General features: G+C 45.6%; 2 protein-coding genes across 4 annotated transcripts; both read right to left on the bottom strand.

Annotated features, from left to right (window-relative positions):
- On the bottom strand, positions 1–8,989 carry LOC130109062 (flavin-containing monooxygenase 5-like). Of its 2 annotated transcripts, none has more exons than XM_056275778.1 (11): positions 8,742–8,989; positions 8,403–8,579; positions 7,333–7,521; positions 6,409–6,574; positions 6,092–6,234; positions 5,506–5,705; positions 2,103–2,336; positions 1,739–1,860; positions 1,313–1,385; positions 1,068–1,137; positions 1–979 (listed from the first exon to the last, which is right to left on the bottom strand). In XM_056275778.1, exons 2-11 carry the CDS (start codon positions 8,532–8,534, stop codon positions 623–625), a joined length of 1,686 nt encoding a protein of 561 aa, XP_056131753.1. In that variant the 5' UTR covers positions 8,535–8,579; positions 8,742–8,989; the 3' UTR covers positions 1–622. The 2 variants fall into 2 exon arrangements, with proteins under 2 accessions (XP_056131753.1, XP_056131754.1); XM_056275779.1 differs by having other exon boundaries at positions 8,403–8,543.
- A 1,166-nt stretch (positions 8,990–10,155) lies between these two features.
- On the bottom strand, positions 10,156–16,898 carry LOC130109063 (flavin-containing monooxygenase 5-like). 2 transcript variants are annotated; one of them, XM_056275781.1, is made up of 11 exons: positions 16,766–16,898; positions 15,914–16,052; positions 14,513–14,701; positions 14,224–14,389; positions 13,982–14,124; positions 13,655–13,854; positions 11,883–12,018; positions 11,564–11,783; positions 11,355–11,427; positions 10,991–11,243; positions 10,156–10,809 (listed from the first exon to the last, which is right to left on the bottom strand). In XM_056275781.1, the coding sequence occupies exons 2-11, from the start codon at positions 16,043–16,045 to the stop codon at positions 10,660–10,662; spliced, it is 1,662 nt and encodes a 553-aa protein (XP_056131756.1). In that variant the 5' UTR covers positions 16,046–16,052; positions 16,766–16,898; the 3' UTR covers positions 10,156–10,659. The 2 variants fall into 2 exon arrangements, with proteins under 2 accessions (XP_056131756.1, XP_056131757.1); XM_056275782.1 differs by lacking the exons at positions 10,156–10,809; positions 10,991–11,243; positions 11,355–11,427; positions 11,883–12,018 and having other exon boundaries at positions 11,649–11,783.
- Between the last annotated feature and the right edge of the window lie 9,802 nt (positions 16,899–26,700).

The following is a 26,700-nucleotide window of genomic DNA, read 5'->3' as shown; positions in this document are numbered from 1 at the left end:
TTCATCTGGAACCAAAGTTTATTGACAGATACGTTTCATCACTCATCTAAGTGACCTATTCAGTGTAAACTGACTGCAGATATCCCCACACTTGTAAATAATACAGTTGCATAACGACTGAAACCAACAATCAGTTTCATATGCAAATATGGGTGTGACCATTAACTAGAGTTTCAATGGCCATGTGTACTAATCACAGAGGATTTGGGAATGTTTGCAATCACAGTGTTGTAAAATGGTGACAGATATACTCTGTACGCTGAGTCAAAGAGGCCATCTATGTGAAGAGGGAACGACGAGGGGGTAAGAGGGGCCTCAGAGTACCGCTGTACTATTAGGCCCCTCTTACTGTTGTACATATCAATTGAATTAAATTACCTTTGACTTTCATATAGCCCCGTGCATGTGATTTTTACAAAAAAAAATGTGCTCAGGTCAGCTTATAGTGCATAACCATTAAATTTGAATTTCACTTCAATGTAGCCATCCAATTCCTTTACCCACTTAACCACTTTTAAGGGGGACTGGGGTCAAATCTACCATACTTTTGGCATTGGTGGGGAGTGATTTGGCATGTGATTGGGTTTTATCTTAGCTCACATAATGGTATTAGGATTGGTGTCTACCACACATCCCTCCACAGAGTGCTCAACCTGTCCAGTAGCTCGGCCGGGATGTGCAGCCCAGTGCTGAGTCTATTCTGAGACAGTAATACAGCTACAATCACAATTCCTGTAGACACTGCGAGTAGCCATTGGGAGAGGAGAGAAGTCGGCCTGGTCCTCGGTTCTGGTATCACTCTGGTCTTAAAAGGCTGAACCACCCGCTCCCATTGAGTTAGGATGGCCTGACGGGCTCCAGTCCACTGTTCTGGTCCAGTCAGGCGGTACTGGTACGGGGTACATGGACCCAGGAACACCTTCAGCCCCAGCAGAGGATCTCTCAACAGTAAGGTCAGGATGTTTGGTCGAACCCCTATCTGAGATTGGAAATTTATCATAGTGATGGTGCCTTTACCATTCCCATTTCATCACATTTTTCTAAGAACAAGCAAAAACTCCACTGACCTCCTCAGCCATGAAATCCAGATAGGGAATGTAGTCCACCTGGAGTGCTGCCTGTTTTGGGCAGGGGTAGCTGAAAAATCAAGAAAGAGGGCTGAATTTGTTAATAAGCCCTTATCAAAACCACATATGACCTAAATCGAACCCAAATTTCAGATCAAGGCAAAATCTTGGCATCATAGCATCAGCAGAACACACCTGGGAGGTATCCACCAATAATATAACATCACCTGCTAGATGTTAGCTACCTTTTCATATTTTCCTTCCTCTCAGACTCAATGATGGTGAGCATTGTCTCCTTGAGTGGAAGATGGCTTGAACCTTACAGAAATAAAGACACTAGATGTTTAGGTGTTTGTATATCCATCCATCCATCCATTATCCAAACCACTTATCCTGCTCTCAGGGTCGCGGGGTGCTGGAGCCTATCCCAGCAGTCATTGGGCGGCAGGCGGGGAGACACCCTGGACAGACTGCCAGGCCATATATGAGCGTATGTTTGTGTGTGTGTGTGGGTGTGTATGTGTGTGTGTGTGTGTGTGTGTGTGTGTGTGTGTGTGTGTGTGTGTGTGTGTGTGTGTGTGTGTGTGTGTGTGTGTGTGTGTGTGAGTGAGAGAGAGACAGAGCGAGACAGAGCGCGCGAGAGAGAGAGAGTTAAGCTCAGGTGTGGTTACCGGCAATGACCTTAACGGCCCATCGGGCCTGCATTTCCACTATGGGCATAATTGGTCCTTTGGCCTGGATCAGACCCATGATAGCCAGTGTGGGGCGCTCAAGAGAAGGAGGAAACAATTGCCTAAAATTTGAGAACATTTGGAAATAAATTATTTAATTGTGTGATTGGAAATTATGTCAATATAGTCGTTAAAATTCATTAAAAGTCACTGAATGTCATTAGAATACTGAATTACTGCTATTACAATGCAATTTGTCTGAAGATGCAATTGCCTCGTTCACTTGCTATACATCCTAGGTTGCAGTATCCCTAAATGTAATACCTATACCAGACAAAATTGTCCATCCTACCAGTGTACTTACTTGTACAAGGTCACCTCTCCACCAGGCCCATTAGAAAAACATCGGGGCAGGAATGGAAAGCTGCTCTTATAGCCCGTACAGAAGACTATAGCATCAATATTATCCTCGACTGTACCATCCTCAAACACAACCCGAGAGCCCTGGAATTCATGTAGGTTAGTCTTCATCACTAATGCCCCCTGAAGAATTCGACCAGGGAGGTCATCATTTATCAGAGGTTTTTGGTCCAAGAATCTTAGTGAGAGAGGCAATATGAAGAAGAAGAAGAAGAAGAAGCTGGTTAAAATATTGGTATTGTAAAAATATATCTTGTTCAATACAAAATCACCCTTTTGAATTAGTTTAATTGTCAACCCAATCGCCTATCATGCTGGCAGGGACAGGACACATGACCTGAAACTGGGAGGAGCCTTGCACTAAGAGAGAGCTTCTTCAGTTTATAGCACCTGAACTCCTTCCCTGTCTAACCCACCTCATCAACACCTCCCTCCAGGCAGGATGCTTTCCATCTGCCTTCAAGACTTCTAGAGTCACCCCCCTTCTCAAGAAACCATCACTTAACCCCTCTGACGTCAAAATTACAGACCGGTTTCCCTTCTACCCATTCTATCCAAAAGCTTCGAACGTGCTGTCTTTAACCAACTTTCTTTGTACCTCCACCAGAACAACCTCCTGGTCCCCAACCAGTCAAGCCCTACACCCCCGCCCGACCACTTCGCTCTGCTGCCTCGGGACGCCTGGTTGCCCCGTCGCTCAAAGGCCCTTGCTGCCAATCGACCCGGTCACGGCTCTTTTCTGTCCTGGTCCCACAGTGGTGGAATGAACTCCCCACTGATGTCAGGACAGCGGAGTCGCTGCCCATCTTTCGGCGCAGGTTGAAAACTCACCTCTTTAAGAACTACTACCCTGTTATTTGTTCTTAGCACTTTTTGTACTTTTTGCACTTTTACTTTAGCACTGGTTTTGCTCTTAGATGCTTGTTTAGATGACCTTATGACCTCCGATGACTAGTAGTTCTCCTGATTTCCTACGTTAAATGCACTTATTGTAAGTCGCTTTGGATAAAAGTGTCGGCTAAATGACTGTAATGTAATGTAACTGTGGCCCTTAGCATTAATAACACATTTTAGATTTTTTTTCTAGTGGTCTATGTCTAGTGGTCTATATGTCTAGTGGTCTATGACTAGTCTAGCAGAGGAACTGAGATCGCTGCATATATGGAATGAGTTCAACATGAATTTAACCTTTGAATATGTAAATTATGGCAAAAATTATTTGCTTTTATATTTTATGTGCAAGCACTAAAGGACTTTTTTTCATAGCTTTTGCCATTGTGAATATTGGTTAAGATATTTTCCTCACTGGCTTCATCTTGGAGATTTTGGACACGGGACCATCGCTGAACACTGTACAACTGCGTTTTATAGGGCATGGGAACACAAGTGTCAGACATGTTTAACCAAGTCCAATTTAGCCCGATTATCTAAACCACACATTTGGAAAAAGGTGCAAGATAAAAGGATACCCCAAATCTCATCTCATCTCTCATCTCATCTCATCATCAGCTGCTTCCCCGGGATCGGGTCGTGGTAGCAGCAAGCTAAGTAGGGCACTCCAGACGTTGCTCTCCCCAGCAACACCCTCTAGCTCCTCCTGGGGGATCCCAAGGCATTCCCAGGCCAGATTGGACATGTTCCCAGGCCAGATAGGACTCCAGCGAGTTCTTGGTCTACCCCGGGACCTCCTCCCAGTTGGACGTGCCCGGAAAACCTCCAAAGGAAGGTGCCCAGGAGGCCTCCTAATCAGATGCCTGAACCTACCACAACTGCCTCCTTTTGACGCGAAGGAGCAGCGGCTCTACTCCAAGCTCCCTCTGGATGTCCGAGCTCCTAACCCTATCTCTAAGGCTGAGCCCAGACATCCTACGGAGGAAATTCATTTCAGCCGCTTGTATCCACGATCTCACCCTTTCGGTCACTGCCACAAGCTCATGACCATAGGTGAGGGTTGGAACGAAGATTGACTGGTAAATTGAGAGCTTGGCCTTCCGGCTCAGCTCCCTCCTTGCCACAACGGTCCGGTACAACGTCCACATTACTGCTGATGCTGCACCGATCCGTCTGTCAATCTCCTGTTGCATCCTACCCTTAATTGTGAACAAGACCCCGAGATACTTGAACTCCTTCACCTGATGCAACAACTCATCCCCAACCCGGAGGAGCACTCCACCACTTGGAGGTGCTGACTCTCATCCTGGCCATCTCACACTCAGCTGCAAACCACCCCAGTGTGCGCTGGAGGTCACGTTCTGATGGAGCCAATAAAACCACGTCATCTGCGAAGAGCAGAGATGCAATTCTGAGGTTCCCAAAACGGACACACTCCTCACCTTGGCTTCGCCTTGAGATCTTGTCCATGAATATCACAAACAGAATCGGAGACAAGGGACAACCTTGGCGGTGTCCGACACCCACAGAAAACGTGTTTGACTTTGTGCCGAGAATGCGGACACAGCTCTCACTTTGGTTATACAAGGAGCGGAAGGCTTGTAGCAACTGCCCCGGTACCCCATACTCCCGCAGTACCCCTCACAGAGTGCCCCGGGGTACATGGTCGTAAGCCTCCAAGTCCACAAAACACATGTAGACTGGCTGGTCAAACTCCCATGCCTCCTTCAGCACTTCCGCAAGGGTAAAGAGTTGGTCCGTTGTTCCACGGCCAGGACAGAATCCGCATCGTTTCTCCTGAATCTGAGGTTCGACAATCGGTTGGAGCCTCCTTTCCAGCACCCTAGAGTAGACTTTCCCAGGGGGGCTGAGCAATGTGATAACCCAATGATTGAAACACACCCTGAAGTCAAATATACCCAAGGAAACCCAAAATGTCAAATATTATCAATGGTCAATCACATTGCTGAGCTACTACCTGGTATACCATCTAGCACAATGTTTGTTTTGTTTTGTTTTGTTTTGTTTTTGGTTTTTTCTTTAATAGGTGAAAGGACAGATTTAAGACTCTTGTTTCGTTGTGCCATAAGATGCTGTTGCACCATAAGATGCCGTAAGCGTTGTCCAGCCTTGGTCCTGTGTCTCCGAAACTCCACAGCTAAGCCATTGAGTGAAATCATAACTAATAAACGTTGTATCCAGATGAACTGATTCAACTTTCTTTGATTTTCTTACCTGGATTATTGAGCATGCATAAAGACAATATCATAACCAACACTGTGAAACTTAACCAAAATAAGTTGATGATAAGTAGAGATAGACAGCAGAGCAGCAGGGATAAACAAGCTGTTAGACTTTGGCTGTTGACAGCCGTGCACTTGCAGCTGAGTCATCCAGACAGTGCTTTGAATATCACACATGGATGGATATGTGTCTAACAGAGCTGCAATAGTCACCTGTAAATGGACATCAGGCCATACAATCTGTGATCATATCTGTGGTTCAAAACCCTCTCTGCTATCCAGTTGGTCAGAGCCTTGGGTAAAAGGAGGGCTAGGACTTGGTTTATTCTGGTGATGGCTGTCATATCGAGGGGAAGACCATTGGTGGACATCCTGCCAATCACCCAGGCGCCTTTACGTGTGCTGAGGAATGTCTGACACAGAGAATAACTATGAGTTTGAGGAGGAGAGACACTTGGCAATTGTTGTGTCAGTCTAAGTAGGCAACAGCGGTAAAATGTTATTTTATCAACTTTCCTGGTATACAAATATTTCTAGTGGATTAAAGCAACTATGCTGAAGCATCTCCATTGGTACTGTCGTCAGCATGGATAAAAATAATGATAAAGTTTTGAAAACTTGGTACTGACCATATAACGACAGAATTCAACTTATAGCAAATTCAAACGGCATCTTATAATCAGAGAAAAGATGATGGAATGAAGAGATGAACGGCATAATTAAAGGCTGGTAATTAACATCTAGCTGTATTTTCTTGGAGGCCTCAGAGTCTCCTCTGCATTTTTGTTTTGTTTTTCACCTTCTCTGCAGATCTACTAATCTCAACCGCAATGTCTCCTCCAGAATTGCCAATGCCAACCACCACCACCCTCTTTCCCCTCAAGGCATCCGCATCTTTGTGTTCCCAGCTGTGGTAGCACCTGCCTGGAAATGTTTCGTGGCCTAGAGAAAAACAGATGGAACTAAAGCTCAGAGGACGAGGGGAGTCGGCTCAAAGGATATGGTGTAAGACTGCTGCCTAACACACTTCGTAAAAATCTGACGGAAAAATTACAGCGTATGTGGGAGAGGTGTGTTTGGAAAGCATCTGAATTTTGCGAACATGTGTGTACTGACCGGCGAAATTTCCCAGGGGTAGTATTGGCTGGGTGTAGTGGCCTGAACACACCAGGACCCCATCAAAGACATGCGTCTCTTCCTCTCCATCTCTGTTCCTGGTCACCACTCCCCACTGACCCGACAGAGAAAAGTCTGGCCTTTGCTCCACGCTCACCACTGTGTCCTGAAACACACACGTGTTTCCATACACGCACGCATGCACACAGTCATAGACTGATGTAAATGGTTGATTCTTCAATTAAGGGAGTTTTTCTGCCCCCAGGGTAGAGTTTCAAGAAAAAAAATTTTTTTTGAAAAAAAACAACAACCAAAAAAAAAAAAAAAAAAACAAACATCAACAAAAAACAACAAATATTGTATTTGTTAGAGTTAGGTTGTATTAACAATGAAAAAAAGATTTGTGTCTCAATGTCGACATTTTAATACTTTTGCAGTATGTTGAAAATGTAAATGTGCCAGAATTTCATTGTTTTGGGCTTGTCCCCAACCCAGACTTGTTAAGTCCCCCTTTATAATAAAGTAATAAAAATGGTTAAATTCATTAAAAGTTTTACTTTGCGTTTTCTCATAATAATTTAATAAGACATATTTCAAATTCATATGGTTTGTGTGTGTGCAATTTGCACATTTTTATAGTTAAATATGGCTGTCCCTCATACAGCTGTCATTACCATCACACCCAACATTTTAGAGCGATAACGTTTTTTCAAACAACAACAATGCGGTTGCCATGGAAACGAGAAGTGCCAGAGGCGCGTGACCAGTCGTGGCGGAAGCGTGGCTTTTTTTCCTTTTGGAGAAGGAAAAAAAAAAACAGATTGTAAAGAAATTGATTTTTTTCCCCAAAATTTCAAGAGTGCCCCAAATCGAAGAATCACCCAGATACATTTATGTTTGAGCGGAGGATAAAAGAGGAGCAACCTGGAAACGAATGTGTCTGTGCAGATCAAAGTGCTCCGCGTAGAGCCTTAAATACTGCAGGAGCAGGGTGTTGTGCATGTAGTTTGGGTAGTGGGCAGGCATGGGGAAATCACTGAAACACATCATCTCCTTGGAAGTGTTGACCACAAGGGAGCGGTAAATGCTTGCACGTTCTGGCTCTGGTAGCTCCTGTGGACCAAGCACACACACACACACACACACACACACACACACACACACACACACACACAAAGATCTCAGGATAACATTGAGATATTTTCAAGTATCATGTAATCCTAACCTGATGATGGGATGTTGCGTTCACCTGCCTTAGCTGAAATATAGGAAGTTACTGTATGCGTTGCTATACACGGGGCACCCAAAATATTTCAAATTTCTTCTTGCTCACCCTTTCCATTACTTATCAAATATGCATCTTCTCATTAGAATAAGAACAATTTTCTTGAAAAAAAATTGATGCTGCGTTGATCCTCAGCGTTTCACCAAAAGACACTATAAAGGAAGGGGCGTTCGGATGGCGTGGCGGTTTATTCCGTTGCCTATCAACACGGGGGATCGCCAGTTCGAATCCCCGTGTTACCTCCGGCTTGGTCGGGCGTCCCTACAGGCACAATTGGCCGTGTCTGCGGGTGGGAAGCCGGATGTAGGTATGTGTTCTGGTGGCTGCGCTAGCGCCTGCGCCTCCAATGGTTGGTCGGGGCGTCTGTTCAGGGGGGATTGGAGGGAATAGCACGAGCCTCCCACGTGCTACGTCCCCCTGGCGAAACTCCTCACTGTCAGGAGAAAAGACGCTGCTGGCGACTCCGCATGTATCGGAGGAGACACGTGGTAGTCTGCAGCCCTCCCCGGATTGGCAGAGGGGTGGAGCAGCGACCGGGACGGCTCGGAAGAGTGGGGTAATTGGCCGGATACAATTGGAGAGAAAAGGGGGGGGGGGAACTCCGGGGGAAAAAAGAAAGCATAAAGGAATACTGGTGGCGATGGTAAAACCTGGTCTGTGCTATGCCAATACTTTGTTGGTTCACCAGAGAACAGAGCCCCTCACCCACCTTGAACCTCCACAGACCACCGATGTCGTCACTGCTCTCAAAGCAGACCGGCTCCAGCCCCTCATCCAGACAGCTCTTAATACAGGTCAGACCTGAGCTCCCTGCCCCAACCACTGCCACTCGGAGGACCATCGCCGTACACTTGACCAGGGAGAGTCAAAATCGGCACGGTGTCACCTTAATAAATGAGTGGCATCTTTTAAAAACAGTCGAGTCATGAGAGTAAACCATTTCCCACATTATAACCTACACTGAAGGAGAATAACTAACAGAACTTTGTCAAACGTCGTTTGTGTAAGATGACAGATTATGTTGCAAATAGAAGTCAACTGCACTCACCAATGTTGCTCTGAGACCTGTGCGGTTGTGGTCTCTGAAGTGGAACAGCCTCCAACTTCACATGAACCAGTTAGCTGCACATTACTCAGTAAGCCGACAACCGGTATTGCTCAAGGGAAGGAATTAAATCCCGTTTTCTGGGGTAGATGTCAGTATTCAGTGTAATGTTGAGAATGCAGGGCATTCTAAAGTGAATGAAAAACCTGCAATTCCCAAGTACCATCCCAGCGTGCTCTTCATTCGCAGACACGTCTCCAAATGCTTTTGCAACACTATTGAATGCAAAACAGTCACTAAGTATAGCAAACAGAAAACAAAAAGAGATCAAGGGTGATTCGTCTTGGTTAATCTTTTACTTGTAAATCAGGCCATCCTCGTAAGGGAAGAAACAGAGACACCTTTTGACCAAAGGGAAGAACTGCTGGAACTGTTGGAGATGTTTGGCTACACAAGACAATGGCTGATAAACAGAAGTAAACGTGTCTTCCCCCACAAATGATTCTGTGACCCATCCAGAGCTTCATCTATCACAGTTAAACCAGAAGTTATGTCCTGCCCTCTTTCTTCAATTTTTTTTTGTGAAAGGCAAAACGCATCATTTCTCCAGGATCTTAACATGATCACAGAGGATGAAAATGTTCAGCTTGAAGAGATGCATCCACAGACCCAGTTAGCTAAGAGTTGGACTGAGTCTATGTGCAAGGGAACAAACTCGTTCAAATGCGAGAGGATTTAGGTGGTGTTTCACGTTGATGTCCTGTGTACACATAGTATATACCTATGTACACATGGGTGGGAAGATGGCTGATTATGCAGTGTCTTTGTCTATGTCTGCATCTAAGTTTGTGTCATTGTGTGAAGTTTTATTTTGATCGTCGATTTCGCTTGGCTGGGAGAGCTGGGGCTGGATCGGCTGAGAGAGCTTGGTCTGCTGCCTCCTGTGGGCCCGAAGAGGAAACACCGAGGGCGGTCTGACAGGACGCGGAAGCGGGGCAGGCTAAGCTAACTGCTAGCCCACGGCTCTGCCCGACAGGAAACACCAAGGCGGTCTGGCGGCGGCCTCGCCTAGCGTCGAATGTGCAGTGTTTTTGTCTGCATCTGTGTCGTCGTGTGGAGTGCAAGGTGAGGTGTGTTGAGGGTGTCTGGCTGGGGAGCTGGCATTGGATCAGCTGGGGGAGCCTGGTCTGCTGCATCTGATAGGCCACTACGGCCTGCCTGGAGCTGCGTCTGGGGGGGAAACACCAAGGACGGTATGACCAGACACGGAGGCGGGGCAGTGTTGTGATAGTCAAGGGCAAAATCAGCCACCTGAGGTTTTCTTTATTCATGTATCCTGTTTTAAAGATGTTCCTTTGGAGGCCGAACCATGCATCGTTACGATCTCAACACATTAGGACACAGTGGAGGTGGGGGATGACAATTAAAATGTTTTATTCACACAGAAATGTGAAAAGCAGTCCATCCACACATTTGCTTTAAGTTAAACATGGCGTAATGAAGTAGGTTTCTTGATTTTAGTTTGGTACTAAAATCATTCAATATTTACAGATATCCCAACAGAGCTCCCTGGAGACCATCTGCTCTAAGAATTTCTCAAGTGAGGAATGAACAGTTTTCAACTAAAGTGTATGACAGACAAGTTAAAATAGTACAAATTCATAGACAGGACAGCTCAGACAGTGGTCGCAACAGTTGTCATCTCTATAACCACAACCTAAATTGGAGGAAGACTGGGAATAAAACTACATACAAGTTTTTTCTGACTCCAGTGAGGCTCTAAATCAAGATATAAAGCATGCTGTTGTAGCAATGACTCCTGGAGATACAGTCAAGAGAAACTGGCATGACAAGTGTACAAGCCAACAGCCAAGTTATCTCCATGTGAGAACTCATTTCACATCATTCGACCCCTATATGTTCAAGCTGTCTGTGGACGGAGGTTGGACAGTAAGGTGGGGATGGTGGAGGGGTTGCGGACATGGACATAGTAGACGGCGGCTCCTCCAGCCATGACAGCCAGGCTCAGCTTTAGCATCAGGCCAGCAATCGAAGTCTCAGGCTCCGCCAACTGGCAAAACAGTTTTGGGAAAAAAAAGTTTAATCAAATATAAAATATAATTTACAATCTCACGGGCAAGAACAATGTTTTCTACAATTAACTTGAGATTTGCACATATATGCTATACATTTAGCCACTGATTGGATGTCAAAGGCAAAGGTATTTAAGGCAAATGGTATCTATTGCTGACCGGTCTTGTTTTCAGGGCCTGGTACATGCGGTCAAACTGGGTGAAGATTGCTCTGCGGGCCCCGTCCCATTTTCCTGGTCCCATCAAACGGTATTGGTAGGCTGTGACGGGCCCCCACAACACTTTCTTGAATAGCGAGTAGTCTGTGAAGAAGAGCCAGGGAAGGCTTGGCCGTACACCAACCTCTCCAGCTATGTTGTCCATGTAGGATACAAAGTCCACCTGCAGGGGTGTCAGCTTGGACACGATGTAGCTATCGGAAGGACATTTCATTAATCGCTGTATGATTTAAGCTGATGCATTGCTTCACTGAAGAACACTGCAATGGTAATGAGGCAAACAAACACTAAAAAGACAGTCATACCTTGTCTCCATGTCCTTGGTATCCTTCTCAATTGCCTTTATCATGGCCTTGTTGGAAGGCAGCTTCTTCAGCCCTGAACAGCAGAAGACAGAGTTGTGGTGAATGTGACTCGACTTGCTTTGTTTTATCCGACCTTGTTAGTAATCTAGTAATCTCCGCATCTACGAACCACAGGCAAACTTGGGCAAATAGCACAGTATGAGCCTCACCTTTGAAGACACGGGTGACCCAGCGAGCTTGCATCTCAGCCTGAGGCATGATAGCTCCCAGGGCATGGATGAAACCCACCACAGCCAAGGTGGGGTGCTCCATGTTGGGGGGGAAGACATGCTTGTAGAGACCTACGCGGTGGCCAGACTTGTACAAGACATTAGCAGGAAGGAAGGGGAAGTCGTAGCTGTATCCAGTGGCAAACACAAGTGTATCTACCTACAACCGATAAAGTATCAGGACTTAAATTTTGCTCAAGTGAGCTGTCTGATGCATATGCCGACTATGCATATCAGTGAATGAAACGGGCCTTCTGACCTTCTCCACGACACTGCCATCATCAAACACTACAGTGGAGCCACGGATCTCTTTCACGTTTGGCTTGATAATGACAGACCCGCACAAAATCTTGAGAGGCAGGTCATCATTAATGACTGGAATCTGACTGAACAGCCTGTTAGATTGGTAAGAGAGACCATAAGGTATAGCATAGCACCTTAGCTCTCAGTGCATTTTATTCATTACAAACTTTTCATTAAAAACAAAGCTCAGAGTGCAGCAGCTCAAAAGCAGTGTAACTGCTAATCACTTTTTCAATATACTAACCAAGGTGGGAATACCGTCATATTCCTAAATCCAAATCTGACACACATATTAACCCAGATTCAGACATACAACGGAATAAACTCTAGCAGGCAAAGTGTCATTGCGAAGAGCTACATATGAAGGAATGTCCTTTTCATAATTCTTTTTTTTTTCTTAAATTTATTTCTGATTTTTCCCTTTTTCTCCCAATTTAGTGGCCAACCGCTCCCTATTCTAGTTCAAGCACCCACCCTCGTACTGCATGCGTTCGCCAACTGCATCTCTCCGGCCGGCAGTCTCAAAGGAGTCGCCTCGCCACTTCCGTGACAAGGCGACTCCAGGCCGAACCACTGCTTTTTCTGGCACAGACAGAGACTCATTCATGTGACGAACACAAGCCGACTCCGCCCCCCTCCCGAAGACAGCGTTGCCAATTATTACCGCTTCATCGAGTCCGTTCATGGTCGGATCTGAAAGGACCGGGGCGCGAACCCCTGGTCCCCAGTGGGCAACTGCATGGACACAAAGCCGATGCTTAGACCGCTACACCACCGCGGACCCTCTTTTCATAATTCTATAACAATCTCCAGTTTATTCAGGATTTCCCACCCTTTGTTTCCCCAATTGTACTTGGCCGATTACCCCACTCTTCCGAGCCGTCCCGGTCACTGCTTCACCCCCTCTGCCGATCCGGGGAGGGCTGCGGACTACCACACGCCTCTTCCGATACATGTGGAGTCACCAGCCACTTTTTTTCACCTGACAGTGAGGAGTTTTGCCAGTGGGACGTAGCGCAAGGGAGGATGACACGATTCCCCCCAGTTACCCCTCCCCCCCGAACAGGCGCCCTGACCGACCAGAAGAGGCGCTAGTGCAGCGACCAGGACACATACCCACATCCGGCTTTCCACTCGCAGACACAGCCAATTGTGTCTGTAGGGACGCCCGACCTAGTCGGGGGTAACACGGGGATTCGAACCAGCGATCCCCGTGTTGGTAGGCAACGGGATAGACCGTGACGCCCCAAAATCTCGATTTCTTTCTCTCAGCTAATCCTCTAATATCCAAATCCTGAACACTTTTTGTTGCTGCTTGTTTTAATGGTTATTGTCAGGTAGGACTTTACTGGGAAAAAAATGATTTGGTGCATAAGCTCTTACATTTTCAGCATAACAGGAAAATTCAGAAAAATAAGGCAGGTCAAAGCCGGGTTCAATCAGGTTTTCATCTTCAGTGTCGACATAATAACAGTGGCATCTGTTACTTTAAATGGATCTCTGGGTTATGGAGTGATCAAACACCAAATGCAATTACCAGTATCCCCCACAGGTGTCAGTTGAACAAAAGAAACCATGGGATTTATGATTATAAATTTCCAGCGATAGCGGCACTCTTCACCTGTGACCTATGAAACTGTAGTAGTGTTCGGAGTATTAGGTAATGAAGGCTGCTTCAAGAAAACAGCATCCCAAGTTCTGCTAAGAGATTGTACAAACATAGCCTACCTGTGTTTGGGCTTGAGTGCATACATGGTGTGGTCATACATGGCGTTTAGTTTCTTCTCACCAAACCAATTTAGAAAGTTAATGGGCAGCAGTTGGAACAGGATGTGAACAAAACGTGTGTTGTACTTCATGTCCACCGGCAGACCATTGTCTGACACCTGACGGATGACCCAGGCACCGCGGCGAGTGCTCAAGCAGACCTGCCAAGGCCAAGAAGAGGGGACGACAAACAGAAACACAACAGATTCAAAATAATAAAAATTAATAAACTATTTTACAATTACCTATACACTAGAAAAGGAAAAAAAATAAAGACAACTTTCCAACCTGCTCTGCTACTCTGCTGCTCTCCACAGCGATGTCTCCCCCTGAGTTACCAATGCCGATGACCACCACTCTTTTCCCATACATGTCTTCGGGTCCCTTGTAGTCCCAGCTGTGGACGTACTTGCCCGTGAATTTCTCAATTCCTGCAAAATACACATTCGTGGTGCAGGAAAATGTGTTGATGAGCACTGAAATTCCAATGCAAAGTCATAGGAGGCCCTGTATGTAAACGGCGCGTTTACCTGGGAAGTCTTTGAGCGGCAGGTGAGGGTAAGTGTAGTGACCCGAGCAGCTGATGACTGCGTCGAAGACATGCCTCTCCTCCTGTCCTTCGCAGTTCTCAGTCACCACCTCCCACTGGCCAGTGCGAGAAAAGTCTGACCTCTGCTTAACACTCTTCACCCTTGTCTGCAACGCAAAAAAAAAGAAAAGAAAAAGGGAATGATTTGAAGAAAAATAACTACACTGGTGGGGGGGGGGGGGCAACCCGAAAAAACAGACAACGATGCTATGTGGATTTTGTTTTGTTACCTGGAAGCGGATATGCTGTAGCAGTTTGAAGTGCTCTGCGTACATCCTGAAGTAGGTCAGGATTTTAGAGTGGTGCATGTAATTGGGGTAATCTGCGGGGATGGGGAAGTCGCTGTAGCACATCATTTCCTTGGAGATGTTGATGGTGAGAGAACGGTAGATACTGGCCCTTTCCGTCTCTGACACCTCCTGAATTGGGAACGTTTTAAAGAAAGAATGTAATCGAAAACACACAAGCACTACAACCAATCCATTTTAGCAGTAGAGGAAACCATTTTTGATGATAAATACATGCATGCTGGTAAGATTCATAAGCCAATGCAACGGTAATTGTTTAGAGCTCAAACAGATGTAACGCAGGGGCGGGACGATACTGGATCGAATTCCGAATCGTTCGATACGGTCTTCACGATTCGATGCGCTCCCCATTTCGCGAGATCATGTGTTATTAACACTACAACGACCGAGATTTCACTCCTACCTAAAACGCCCATGGGCGGTCAAAATGACCGCCAGGTTTTCAAACTCTATATTCTGTCAAGATAAATACCCAGTTGAGATATTAATGCATTGCATATGTTAGTATGTCTGTTAGGAAACGACTGACACCAAAATTAACATTTTAACAACTACAATACTATTTTTAAACAATTCAAACTTCAGAGAGACATGGTCGAACATGAACAGCAAAATTGAAAAAGTGAAAATATTACTTGAAAAACAAAACGGAAAACACATATTGCTAATCTAACAAATGTAACAAGGCCTATAAAACGTGACGTAAAAAAACTGAACGTTGCGAAGGAAATGATGTGAACAACACACGTCATAAATAGTGACATGTGCGCACGATGACGCGCGAATTACGCGCGGTCAGTTTGACCGCTCATTGTCGTTTTAGGTAGATCTTATCATGACTTTTTTGTGTGCAATTGATCTAAAACTAGTTTTAATGCAAATACATGCAATTTTAGAAGCATTCAGGGAGCGGCAGGGCTGTATCCCCCCCCCCCCGCCAAAAAGTGATTCTACTTTGAAGATCCAAAACGGTAAAAATGACCACCTTAGTCGTTCAAGTAGCTTTTAACGTCTGAAGTTTTACAGTAAAACAATTCTTACAAAACAAGAAAAGACAGCACAAAATGTTGTTAGAACTTTTGCACTTGCATTATGTGTGAATACGTGCCTTGATAATGTTAAAATGTTGGGCCTAATTCTTAAAATAACTGAAAAATAGAGATTGCAATGGTGTTTTGTCTCTTGCTTCCCAAGGCATCCACTGCATCGTACTGAATCGAAATGAGCCCCGAATCGTGAGACGTATGGAACCGTGAGATTTGTGGATCGTCCCACCCCTGGACTAGGCCGTGTTTTCCCGATGCCTCTGGAGTAAGATCTTACCTTGAACTTCCACAGTCCGCCCATGTCGTCGCTGCTCTCAAAGCAGGTGGGCTCCAGGCCCTCCTCCAGACAAGCCTTCATGCTGGTCAGACCGGAGGGGCCCGCCCCAATTACTGCTACCCTCTGCACCATGTTGCAGCTGGGGAGGAGAGGAAAAGAGACGATGTGAGCAATAACCAAGCGACTGCTATCACAACTAGGCAAGCTGTCATCACAGTCAAGAAACGTGCACCCGGTCAAGAAACCCAAAATGTGGCTTCAAATAAAAGATCAGGTTGAAACTTGAAATCCGGTGAACCGGCGACCCCCCTGTTGGTAGGCAACGGAATAGACCGCTACGCCACCCGGACGCTTGTGATAAAAGCCTTTGATCCGTGATGAGATCGAGATGAGGCGTCGTGGTGGGTGTGAACATGATTGACAGCCACGAGAATTGTCCAATCACATTAGACAAAAAAACATGAACACAATACCAATTCGCTGCCAACAAAAGTGGGAGGGTCTGGGGCGCACAGAACTGCGCCCCATGGAAACTCAGAAGAAACTAATCAGACAGCAGCCTCAGGTCACCTGCTCGCCACAAGTCTGAGGGCTTACATACGGTATGGTTTGGCCGGCGCCCCTCACCCAGGAAGTATATGTACTCAGACAGAAATCAACCAAACACCATTTGGAACCAATATCTAATGGCTGCTGACAGGCGCTCACAGACTGAGAAACACTTTTACTTCATAATTATTTGCATTATACAACTAAATTACATTTAACATGTATATTAGATTTTCATCTCTTGTTGTTTGAAGGGGGCGGCGCCCCAGCGCCCTCTGACTGGCCAGCCGCCACTGGTCTTACCTCGATCCTCTGTCAGGTCAGATCTCTCCTAGCTGTGGAAAGGGACGAGCCGTACCAACGCACCACCTTATATAGTTTCTTTTTTTTTCTATCTTGGCCAAAAAAGGCAACTGTTTACCTGGGCCGTGTTTAATCAGATCACAGGGTTTAACTTGGACTAAGGTACAACCACTATCCTCCGGTTTTTTATAAAACCAGGTTCAGAACGACGCTGAGGGACACCGTAGGCGCCATGACCCCTCCCCCCTTTTTTCTTTTTCTTTTTCTTTTCATCTTTTGCGTCAGAAAGACACGAGACAGCCACGAGCGTTGAACAGTGACGAAGAGGTCGTCCTCAACAAGCGTCCATATGTGACGAGTTGGGAGCGAGAATGGGCTCTTCCAAACTGACTTGCAGTGTGGTATGAGTGCTCCTACACACATACTGTGTATAATAATAATAATAATAATAATAATAATAATAATAATAATAACAAATAATTTATGTAATAATAAAAATAATGGATAAAATGAATTAAAAATAATAAATAAAATTAAATAATAATAATAATAATGCAAAATAATGCTGACATACTGATAATACTGTGTATAATGATACACAGTATTATCACAGTATTATGCCAGTAATCTCCAGTAATGTGCCACTGAGGCTCAAGAGTGTGTAGTTTGTTTCAAAGCAAACGCCATCATCTGATTTCACTAATCATTTCATTCCTCTTGTCAAAAATGGTATAATCAGGGGGAATACTTTGGAGACCACTGTCCTGTGACCGAGTTTTTGGAGGTAACTGAGATTAAGTCCCAGGACAACCCCCCACCCCCACCCACCAGACACACACAGACACACAACTTGACAAATGCTCTTCCATTAATCAATGTATAACTGATGCATTCAGCATGCGGACATGGACAAAGTCCACATCTAGCGTGAAGCTGGGAAATAACTCAAGTTTATTTGAATTTCTAATGCACGAGGGGGAAAAAAACAAGTCTCTGAAACTTTTTTCAAAGTTATTCGTCCTTGGTGTAGGCCTAAATATGATTTTTTTGCTTGACATTTGCCCAAAGCTGTAGCCTTTGTGAACAGGAAGTGGCCCATGCGGAACCATTCTGCAGGTTCAGGCCAGATCCTTAAACCTCTCTGTGCACCACACACAGAAAAGGATAAGGTCAAGTGTGTCAACTCGACCTAATAACAGTATCGGCTGACTTCCTTAGAGCTTCATTTTAAATATATTTAAATGTATATATCCATCCATTATCCAAACCGCTTATCCTGCTCTCAGGGTCGCGGGGATGCTGGAGCCTATCCCAGCAGTCACTGGGTGGCAGGCGGGGAGACACCCTGGACAGGCCGCCAGTCCATCACACACACACACACACACACACATTCATACCTAGGGGCAATTAAGTACAGCCGATTCACCTGACCTACATGTCTTTGGACTGTGGGAGGAAACCGGAGCACCTGGAGGAAATCCACACAGACACGGGGAGGACACGCAAACCCTACACAGAGGACGACCCCCAAGGGTGGACTACCCCGGGGCTCGAACCCAGGACCTTCTTGCTGTGACCACGCTAACCACTGCGCCACTGTGCCGCCCATATAGTATATAGTGTGTGTGTGTGTGTGTGTGTGTGTGTGTGTGTGTGTGTGTGTGTGTGTGTGTGTGTGTGTGTGTGTGTGTGTGTGTGTGTGTAATCTCATCTCACCCTCAGCCGCTTCTCCGGGTTGGGTCGCGGTGGCAGCAAGCTAAGTAGGGCATTTCAGACGTTCCCCTCCTCCAGCTCCTCCTGGGTGATCCCAAGACGTTCCCATGCCAGATTCGACATATAGTCCCTCCAGCAAGTTCTGGGCTCTGAGTTCTGAGTTCTGAGCTCGGGGTAGAGCTGCTGCTCCTTCACGTTGAAAGGAGCCAGTTGAGGTGGTTCGGGCATCTGATTAGGACGCCTCCTGGGCGCCTTCCTTTGGAGGTTTTCCAGGCACATATAACTGGGAGGAGACCCCGAGGTAGACCCAGAACTTGTTGAAGGGACTATATGTATATATATATATATATATATATATATATATATATATATATATATATATATATATATATATATATATATACACACACACACACACACACACACACATACGCACGCACGCACGCACGCACGCTCGCACACACACACACACACACACACACACACACACACACACACACACACACACACACGGCAGTCCTTGGAAATGTGGCTGCAGAAATGTGAGGACATTTTAAAGCTAAAATGGGTTATACAGAATATCATGTCAAACTTTCTCACGACCCATTTTATCTTTTCTGTATACCACACCCAACTTCCCCCCTCGGCTTCCGAGAAAAAAGAAAAAAGAAAAGAAAAAACACCTCCCATAAATAAACATGACAAAGAGGATGCAGTAGCATGTGAACCCAGGTGCTGTTCTCGGCAGCACTGGGCTACTCAGCAACAGAGCCGTTTGTAAAGGGGGAGCACATCATTTCCTTACAGACATAGATGGTGAGAGAGTAAACTGAGAAATCGGTGCTTTGGTTGGAACAAATGCTTCACTCTCAGGCTCATATTTAGGTATGTGACACCCTATTGGCCAATTTACCTTTGCAGGATTTGACAATTTGCACCCATTTGATTTAAAACCAAACCTATTCTCTTGAAGGGCAGGGTGTCAGGAGGGACGTAGGTGTGTTTGGGAAGCTGATATGGACAATCAAAGAATTCCGCACATTGGAAACCTACTCTCACTGAGGATATATATGTAAATGGAATTCATAGTCAAAATATAACGTATTGTTTGGATGGAGCTAGTGCTGTGCATGTTTCGGTGGCATGGTGGCCCAGTGGTCAGCACTCTTGCCTCACAGCAAGAAGGTCCTGGGTTCGAACCCTAGGCCGTCCCAGGTCCTTTCTGTGTGGAGTTTGCATGTTCTCCCCGTGTCTGCATGGGTTTCCTCCGGGTGCTCCGGTTTCCTCCCACCATCAAAAAGACATGCATGTTAGGGTTAATGCTCCTGTCTGTGCTCCTGAGCAAGGCAATGGAAAGAAAAGCTGGAGTTGGTCCCCGGGCGCTGCAGCTGCCCACTGCTCCTACACAATAGCATGGGTTACATGCACAGAACACATTCATTGTAAGAATAGCATCAAATAAAGTGGCTTTCATTCTTTCCTCTCTGTAGGCTGTGTGTGTATGTGTAGGACTAGTATATGGTGACTTATATGCGGCTATCTGAATCAGCATGGCGACGATCTCTGATCAGTGCATGTACTCAGTAACATGATGCTGAGGCCCCGGTAATCATATTTCAGTTGTCATTTCAATTGCGGTAATCCCCGTCCTCATACTCTCCAGTATGCAATTCATTACATACACAAAAAACAACAACAAAAAAACTCTTGCAAGTTTAACAGAAGCCTGTTTTCTAGCTGTAAAGCAACTAACAGGTGTAGAATAGAACAGAATACTCTTTATTAGTCATTTTGCACATACATACAAATGAAATGTGCTCTCTGCATTTAATCCATCCTATTGTATAGGAGCAGTGGGCAGCTGCAGCACCCGGGGACCAACTCCAGTTATTTCTTCCTTTTGCCTTGCTCAGGGGCACGGGCAGGAGTATTAACCCTAACATGCATGTCTTTTTGATGGCGGGAGGAAACCAGAGCATCCGGAGGAAACCCACGCAGACATGGGGAGAACACGCAAATCCACTCACTCACATACAGTTGGGGAAGCGGGAGCAAAGAAAGATAAATGACAGGGCGTTTAAGTTAAAATGTGTTCAGCAGAACTTGAGAAGCTTAAAAAAAATGAAAACAAACAAATTACAAAAGATATTCAACAATTTCAAGTACAATGTAAAAATGAACAAATTAGAGTCCAGCACCCTGCGGTGAATATGGCCCAAATATCACAAAACAAATATGGGCCCCCTTTGGCAAACATGTGGCACATGCGGCAATACTATGTCTTGGTTCTGGCCCAGATCTGGCAAACAGAAGCGGACCGCCCAAGTGCCATCATTCCACGTGGTATGTGGGCCGGATGAAAGTGTTGGGGGTGGGACGGGTTCGTGCCACAGCAATTTTGCTATCTGGGTTTTCGTCACTAGGGGGAATAGCGTGATCCTCCCACATACTACGTCCCCCTGGCGAAACTCCTCAGTCAGGTGAAAAGAAGCGGCTGGTGACTGATAATGGATGGATGGGGGAAAAAAAACACGACACAGTTGAAAACTTTATATCCATTTCCTTTTATTTAAAAATAAAAATCATAACTACAGTGTAATCATTCAGAAATAAAATTTCCCAGCTCAGGGAATGTTTAACAGCAACATCGGCTACCACATCAACTCCATACGACGTTACATAACGTAATCATCATGTGCATTTACAGTTTATTTCAGAGTAAGGACAGCAGAATCAACACGTAAGAACATAATTTACACTTCATATCTGGTGAAGCTGAGGACAGTGAACCGTGGTGGTAGAGATAGCTCCATGCTTGGCTTTAGACTGTACATCTCAGGAATGACTGCGTGAGTGTGAAATCTGCATGGAACGCACGAGAAGATTAAAAAAAAAACCCAAAACATTCTTTCACGCAATGATTCTCAACCTTAGTCCAGGACCCACAATGATGTCACCAGATTATGTACGCAATGTGAAAAATCAAATCTATGAATGTATTTCACAGATTATGCTTGAAATATTTTAAATAAATGCTTTTTCTTACATAAAGAATCCTACAACTACCATGTGTAATCAAGTAAGACATCAATAAATTGGTAATAATTAAAGTCGTCATCTGGTGTAAAAGATCCCCATCTTGCATGATTATTCTTGCCGCCAGAGGCCACAGAGAGGCGTTACTTCATTCTGGGTCATGAGAAAAAGTAAGAACCCAACCATTTTTGCTGGTCGGGTAATGTTATCATTAAAACCCCAAGCCTGCGCTGGGAAGGTCATGGTCAATTATTGCTGAAAGAATGTAAAGCATTTGTAAAAGCAACATATTTGAAACACTCCCTCAACATAGATCCGGCAATGGGGTTCGATACACCATATGTTCCCAAGTTCGATTAAATCCGCCATCAAATAAATGAAATGAAATAAACAGCAGAAACAGATTTGGTTTGCAAACGCAACATTGAGTGCAATGTTGAGCGGGGGCGTTTCAGAGTTGAGGTACACGTTGGGACTGTTTTTAGGGGAGGCAGTGGGGGGTGGGGTACCAACCATCCATCCATCCATTCATTATCCACACCCCTTATCCAATCAGAGTCGCAGGGATGCTGGAGCCTATCCCAGTAGTCATTGGGCGGCCAGCGGGGAGACACTCTGGACAGGCCACCAGGCCATCACAGGGCTGACACATTCACACCTAGGGACAATTTAGTACGGCCGATTCACCTGACGTACATGTCTTTGGACTGTGGGAGGAAACCGGAGCACCCGGAGGAAACCCACGTAGACACAGGGAGAACGTGCAAACTCCACACCAAGGACGGCCTGGGACAACCCCCAAGGTTGGACTTCTTTGGGGCTCGAACCCAGAACCTTCTTGCTGTGAGGCGACCGCGTTAACCACTGTGCCACCGTGCCGCGGGTACCAACCAACTGCTAACTAAAGGGGAACAGAAGAAGCAATTCAGTTGCCGACTTCCAGAAGACACTGTGAGGAGGATGAGACGGGAAACGAAGTGGAGCAACAGTAGGGAGTAAGGGGGCGAGTCCTCAAAGCAGGGGAAACTGGAGGAGCACAAGAGAGAATATGAGCTAATGAGCCGCCGTCGCCCATTTTTAAACATGGCAGCGGTGTTGAGTGGGAGGCCGCAGTCCAACACACATGCGTGAGCAAAAACGTCTTTCTCCCCGGCAGAGTTGCCTCAAATGGGAGAAGCCAGGAATGTTTTTCATTGTCCAGATGAAAAAAGTGGAGGACAGAAGCAGGGAGGGAGAGACATTGCTGCTGGGTACCTACTGTCCATATCTTTGCTTTGTTCTTTCCCTACCTGCTTCTGTCCTCCATTTCTGAAAGTTCATGTGGAAGGTATTTAAAGGGGAATACCTTTCCACTAAGAGTTCACATATTTCCAGGGTGCTCCAAGGGTCATGCAAGGTCAAGCCCAAGATCTCTTTTCCCACTTAAAAAAAACAAAAACAAAACAACAAAACAAAGCAATCTTTAGTAAACATGCGTACTTCTACAACTGATGCTACAGCTTCTTGGTCTTAGTAGATTTCCAATCGTTTCACTCCGTCTTTCTCCTGTTTGGTCTCACTCGGCATAGGACCTTAATTTCCTTGGCTAACACTTGATCCAAGTATAATCGAGTAAATTGGGGAATTCCCAACATGCATAAAGAAAGCATTTCTGAAGATGAAACAAACCAAATCTGACCAATGACTTTGGTTTGGTTAGGAGGCCTCTAATCTATGGTGTCTTCAACATACACCCTGTAAGAAATAAGCTATAGTTGTGGGATCAGAAGTTATTTTGTTTGAACCAACCCCCTGATCCTGTATTCAAAATGGCGTTGTAAACTTTAAAAAAAGGTAATCTTGTATTTTCTGATGGATTTTGATTTTAAACAGACACATCACGGTGACACTAGGAGTTATGGCAGGTCCTCTCAGGGAACTTTGCCATTTGGTGGCATCTGCTTTCTTTTGGGGCTTATGAACGCAGGTGCAGGTTGTTCACTTCCAATGAACTTTTTTGTCATGTAACAATGGATAAAAATCACAAACTGACTGATACTCCCCTCGTAGGTGCAACTTCACTTTACTACACTTCATTTTTTACCATTGACCTTGACATGCCTCAGGTAACATTAACCTCCTACACAGCCGTTTTATCCAATGCGCCTGTAGCATCTACTACTGGTGTTCAGCCTGTTTTTATTTCCAACATAGTCGAGGAGAGACATACGCTCGCTTCCGGAAAACATAGTTTGATGCCTATTACAAGCTTTACCAAGCAAGTGAGAAGATATCCTCAAAAAATAGAAATGAGGGCGTCCGGGTAGTGTAACGGTCTATTCCATTGCCGACAAACACAGGGGTCGCCGATTCGAATCCCCGTGTTACCTTCGGCTTGGTCGGGTGTCCCTACAGACACAATTGGCTGTGTCTGTGGGTGGGAAGCTGGATGTGGGAAAATGTCCTGGTCACTGCACTAGCACCTCCTCTGGTCGGTTGGGTGCCTGTTTGGGGGGCAGGGGTAACTGGGGGGAATAGCGTGATCCTCCCACGCGCTAACGTCCCCCTGGCAAAACTCCTCGTTGTCAGGTGAAAAGAAGCAGCTTGAGACTCCACGTGTATCGGAGGAGACGTGGTAGTCTGCAGCCCTCCCCGGATCGGCAGAGGAGGTGGAGCAGTGACTGGGGATGGCTCGGAAGAGTGGGGTAATTGGCCGGGTACAATTGGGGAGAAAAAAGGGGAACCCCCCCCCAAAAAATAGAAATGAAAACTCACAGTAGTGCGATTGTGCCACTCTAATTTGAATGAGAGTTAAAATACGGGTTTCCGGCAGATAACAAAACAATGTGAAGAGAGTTAAATAACTGCTGATATACAAGGACAGCCAACACTGAATGGCTGACTGATCATGAAGTGATCGTGGATTCGTTGGGGAAAACAAAGCGACAGAGTGAAATATCACCGTGACCATGCAACCTTAACACATACCACGTTTCACTCCCTCTACAGTAAGGGTCGACGACCTCTGTGACAGAGCTTTGGTCAAGCACGCGTCCGTGTTACAACATCTTGGCCATTGGCGTCAGTAAAGCGTCAACTCTTCCCAACATTAACGCAGGTCCATAAGAAGACACTTAGCCTCAGACTGCTGTCGACAAGCACCAGTGCAGATACAGGTCAGCTTGCATAAGGACTGCGCCTCTGAAAAAAATGTCTATTTCGGTGGCTCTGCTGAACACCAAAAATACAAAAAAGAACAAGAGAATAAGAATAAGAGGGCGACATGAGAATATGGGAATGCAAGAACCACTATGAAATTACTGGCAATGTCCCCAACCCCTATTTAACATATATCTTTATGTATACATATTATCACACCAAAGCTTTTTTTCCCTTGTCTTCAAGGGAAATCACTGGGGCTGTGAAACCCTCTACTATATTTCAGGTCCCTTATAATGATTGATGAACTCTGGCAGTGCCGTAGGCTATTACATAACAAATCAAACAGGTAAACATTCCCATGTAACCTCAGTGCTGACTGAAGCTGGTGCCAGCTAAGTGTCGGGGGGGGGGATTGGTGATGGGAAATGACACGTGTAGTTGCAAATTATTAAACCATTTCAAAGTACCCACTAATGAATCAACCAAGAATGTCATCATGAAATACTGCTGGAGGTGTTGGGAAGAATTGCAGGCAATACAACAGAACAACACCCATGTCTTGATTTTTGACTTTTTGTTTTCTTTTGAAAGCATGCTACTTTAAAAGAGCCGGACCCGATTCCTCGAATCAATTGCTGATTTAGGAAACCTTATCAGAGTGCAGCATTACAGGAAGCGGTTGGATTTGAGCACATATGAACCTAATTTGATTAAATACAGATTTTTTTTGTGTGGATTTTTCCCCCGTTTTCTCCCCATTTGTACTTGGTCAATTACCCCACACTTCTGAGCTGCTCCACCCCCTCTGCTGATCCGGGGAGGGCTACAGACTACCACATGCCTTCTCCAATGCATGTGGAGTCACCAGCCGCTTCTTTTCACCTGACAGTGAGGCGTTGCGTGTGGGAGGATCACGCTATTCCTCCCAGTCCTGCCCTGACCGACCAGAGGAGGCGCTAGTGCAGCAACCAGGACACACACCTATATCCGGCTTCCCACCCACAGACACGGCCAATTGTGTCTGTAGGGACACTCGACCAAGCTGGAGGTAACACGGGGATTTGAACCGCCAGTCCCCATGTTGGTAGGCATAAATACACAGCTTTTACCACAAATGAACATTGTTGATTACAGGCAAAAATTGTAGATTTACAAATTTAAGACTTTTATGTCATATAGAAGAGAATAGAGGAGAAAATTAGATTTTTTGGGGGGGCTTTTTTTCCACTCTTTTCCTCCCCAATTGTATCCAGCCAATTACTCCACTCTTCCGAGCCATCCCTGTTGCTGCTCCACCCCCTCTGCCGAGCCAGGGAGGGCTGCAGACTACCACATGCCTCCTCCCATACATGTGGAGTTGCCAGCCACTTCTTTTCACCTGACAGTGAAGAGTTTCACCAGGGGGATGTAGTGCGTGGGAGGATCATGCCATTCCCCCTCCCCCCCGAACAGGTGCCCCGACCGACTAGAGGAGGCGCTAGTGCAGCGACCAGGACACATACCCACATCTGGCTTCCCACCCGCAGACACGGCCAATTGTGTCTGTAGGAACACCCAACCAAGCCGGAGGCAACACGGGGATTCCAACCGGCGATCCCCGTGTTGGCAGGCAACGGAATTGACTGCCACGCTACCCAGATGCCCCGAGAAAATTGGAATTAGAGAAAATTTGTTGCAAAAATAAAACGTCTTTTTGCCACTTCAGCCCATCTTTGCCACGAGGGAACACAAACTTAACCAGCAACAAGCTTAAAGTGAATTGCATTAGTGTGAATGGGGTCTACCTGGTTTGTGCAGCGTACGTATGCTCCTGGTTGTCTTTCACAAATCTCGGCTGCATGTTGGTTAGTGCATGGATAGTTGAACTTTTTTAAGTTAAGTAAATTATGTAGAGTGAACGGCAAGCTCACTATTTAGACTGAAGATTTAAAACTACAAGGACTGGGGAACATTCTGGTCTATATACTCTTCTACTACTCACTTCCATGGCTCATGTTCAAGTCCTCTTGTTATTGAGCGTAAAACACCTATCAAATTACTGCTGG

Source organism: Lampris incognitus, chromosome 3 (genome assembly GCF_029633865.1).
Source record: "Lampris incognitus isolate fLamInc1 chromosome 3, fLamInc1.hap2, whole genome shotgun sequence".
Lineage (NCBI taxonomy): Eukaryota > Metazoa > Chordata > Actinopteri > Lampriformes > Lampridae > Lampris > Lampris incognitus.
This window is presented reverse-complemented; position numbering and strand designations above follow the sequence as displayed.

Coding starts and splice junctions, on each gene's coding strand:
- LOC130109062 (XM_056275778.1), bottom strand. CDS start 8,534: ATGGTCCTCCGAGTGGCAGTGGTTGGGGCAGGGAGCTCAGGTCTGACC. Junction 6,575..7,332: donor ACAGACACATTCGTTTCCAG/GTTGCTCCTCTT, acceptor TGTGTGTTTCAG/GACACAGTGGTGAGCGTGGA. Junction 6,235..6,408: donor ACCCCTGGGAAATTTCGCCG/GTCAGTACACAC, acceptor GTTTTTCTCTAG/GCCACGAAACATTTCCAGGC.
- LOC130109063 (XM_056275781.1), bottom strand. CDS start 16,045: ATGGTGCAGAGGGTAGCAGTAATTGGGGCGGGCCCCTCCGGTCTGACC. Junction 14,702..15,913: donor GCGGACTGTGGAAGTTCAAG/GTAAGATCTTAC, acceptor TTCCCAATTCAG/GAGGTGTCAGAGACGGAAAG. Junction 14,125..14,223: donor GCCGCTCAAAGACTTCCCAG/GTAAACGCGCCG, acceptor TGTATTTTGCAG/GAATTGAGAAATTCACGGGC.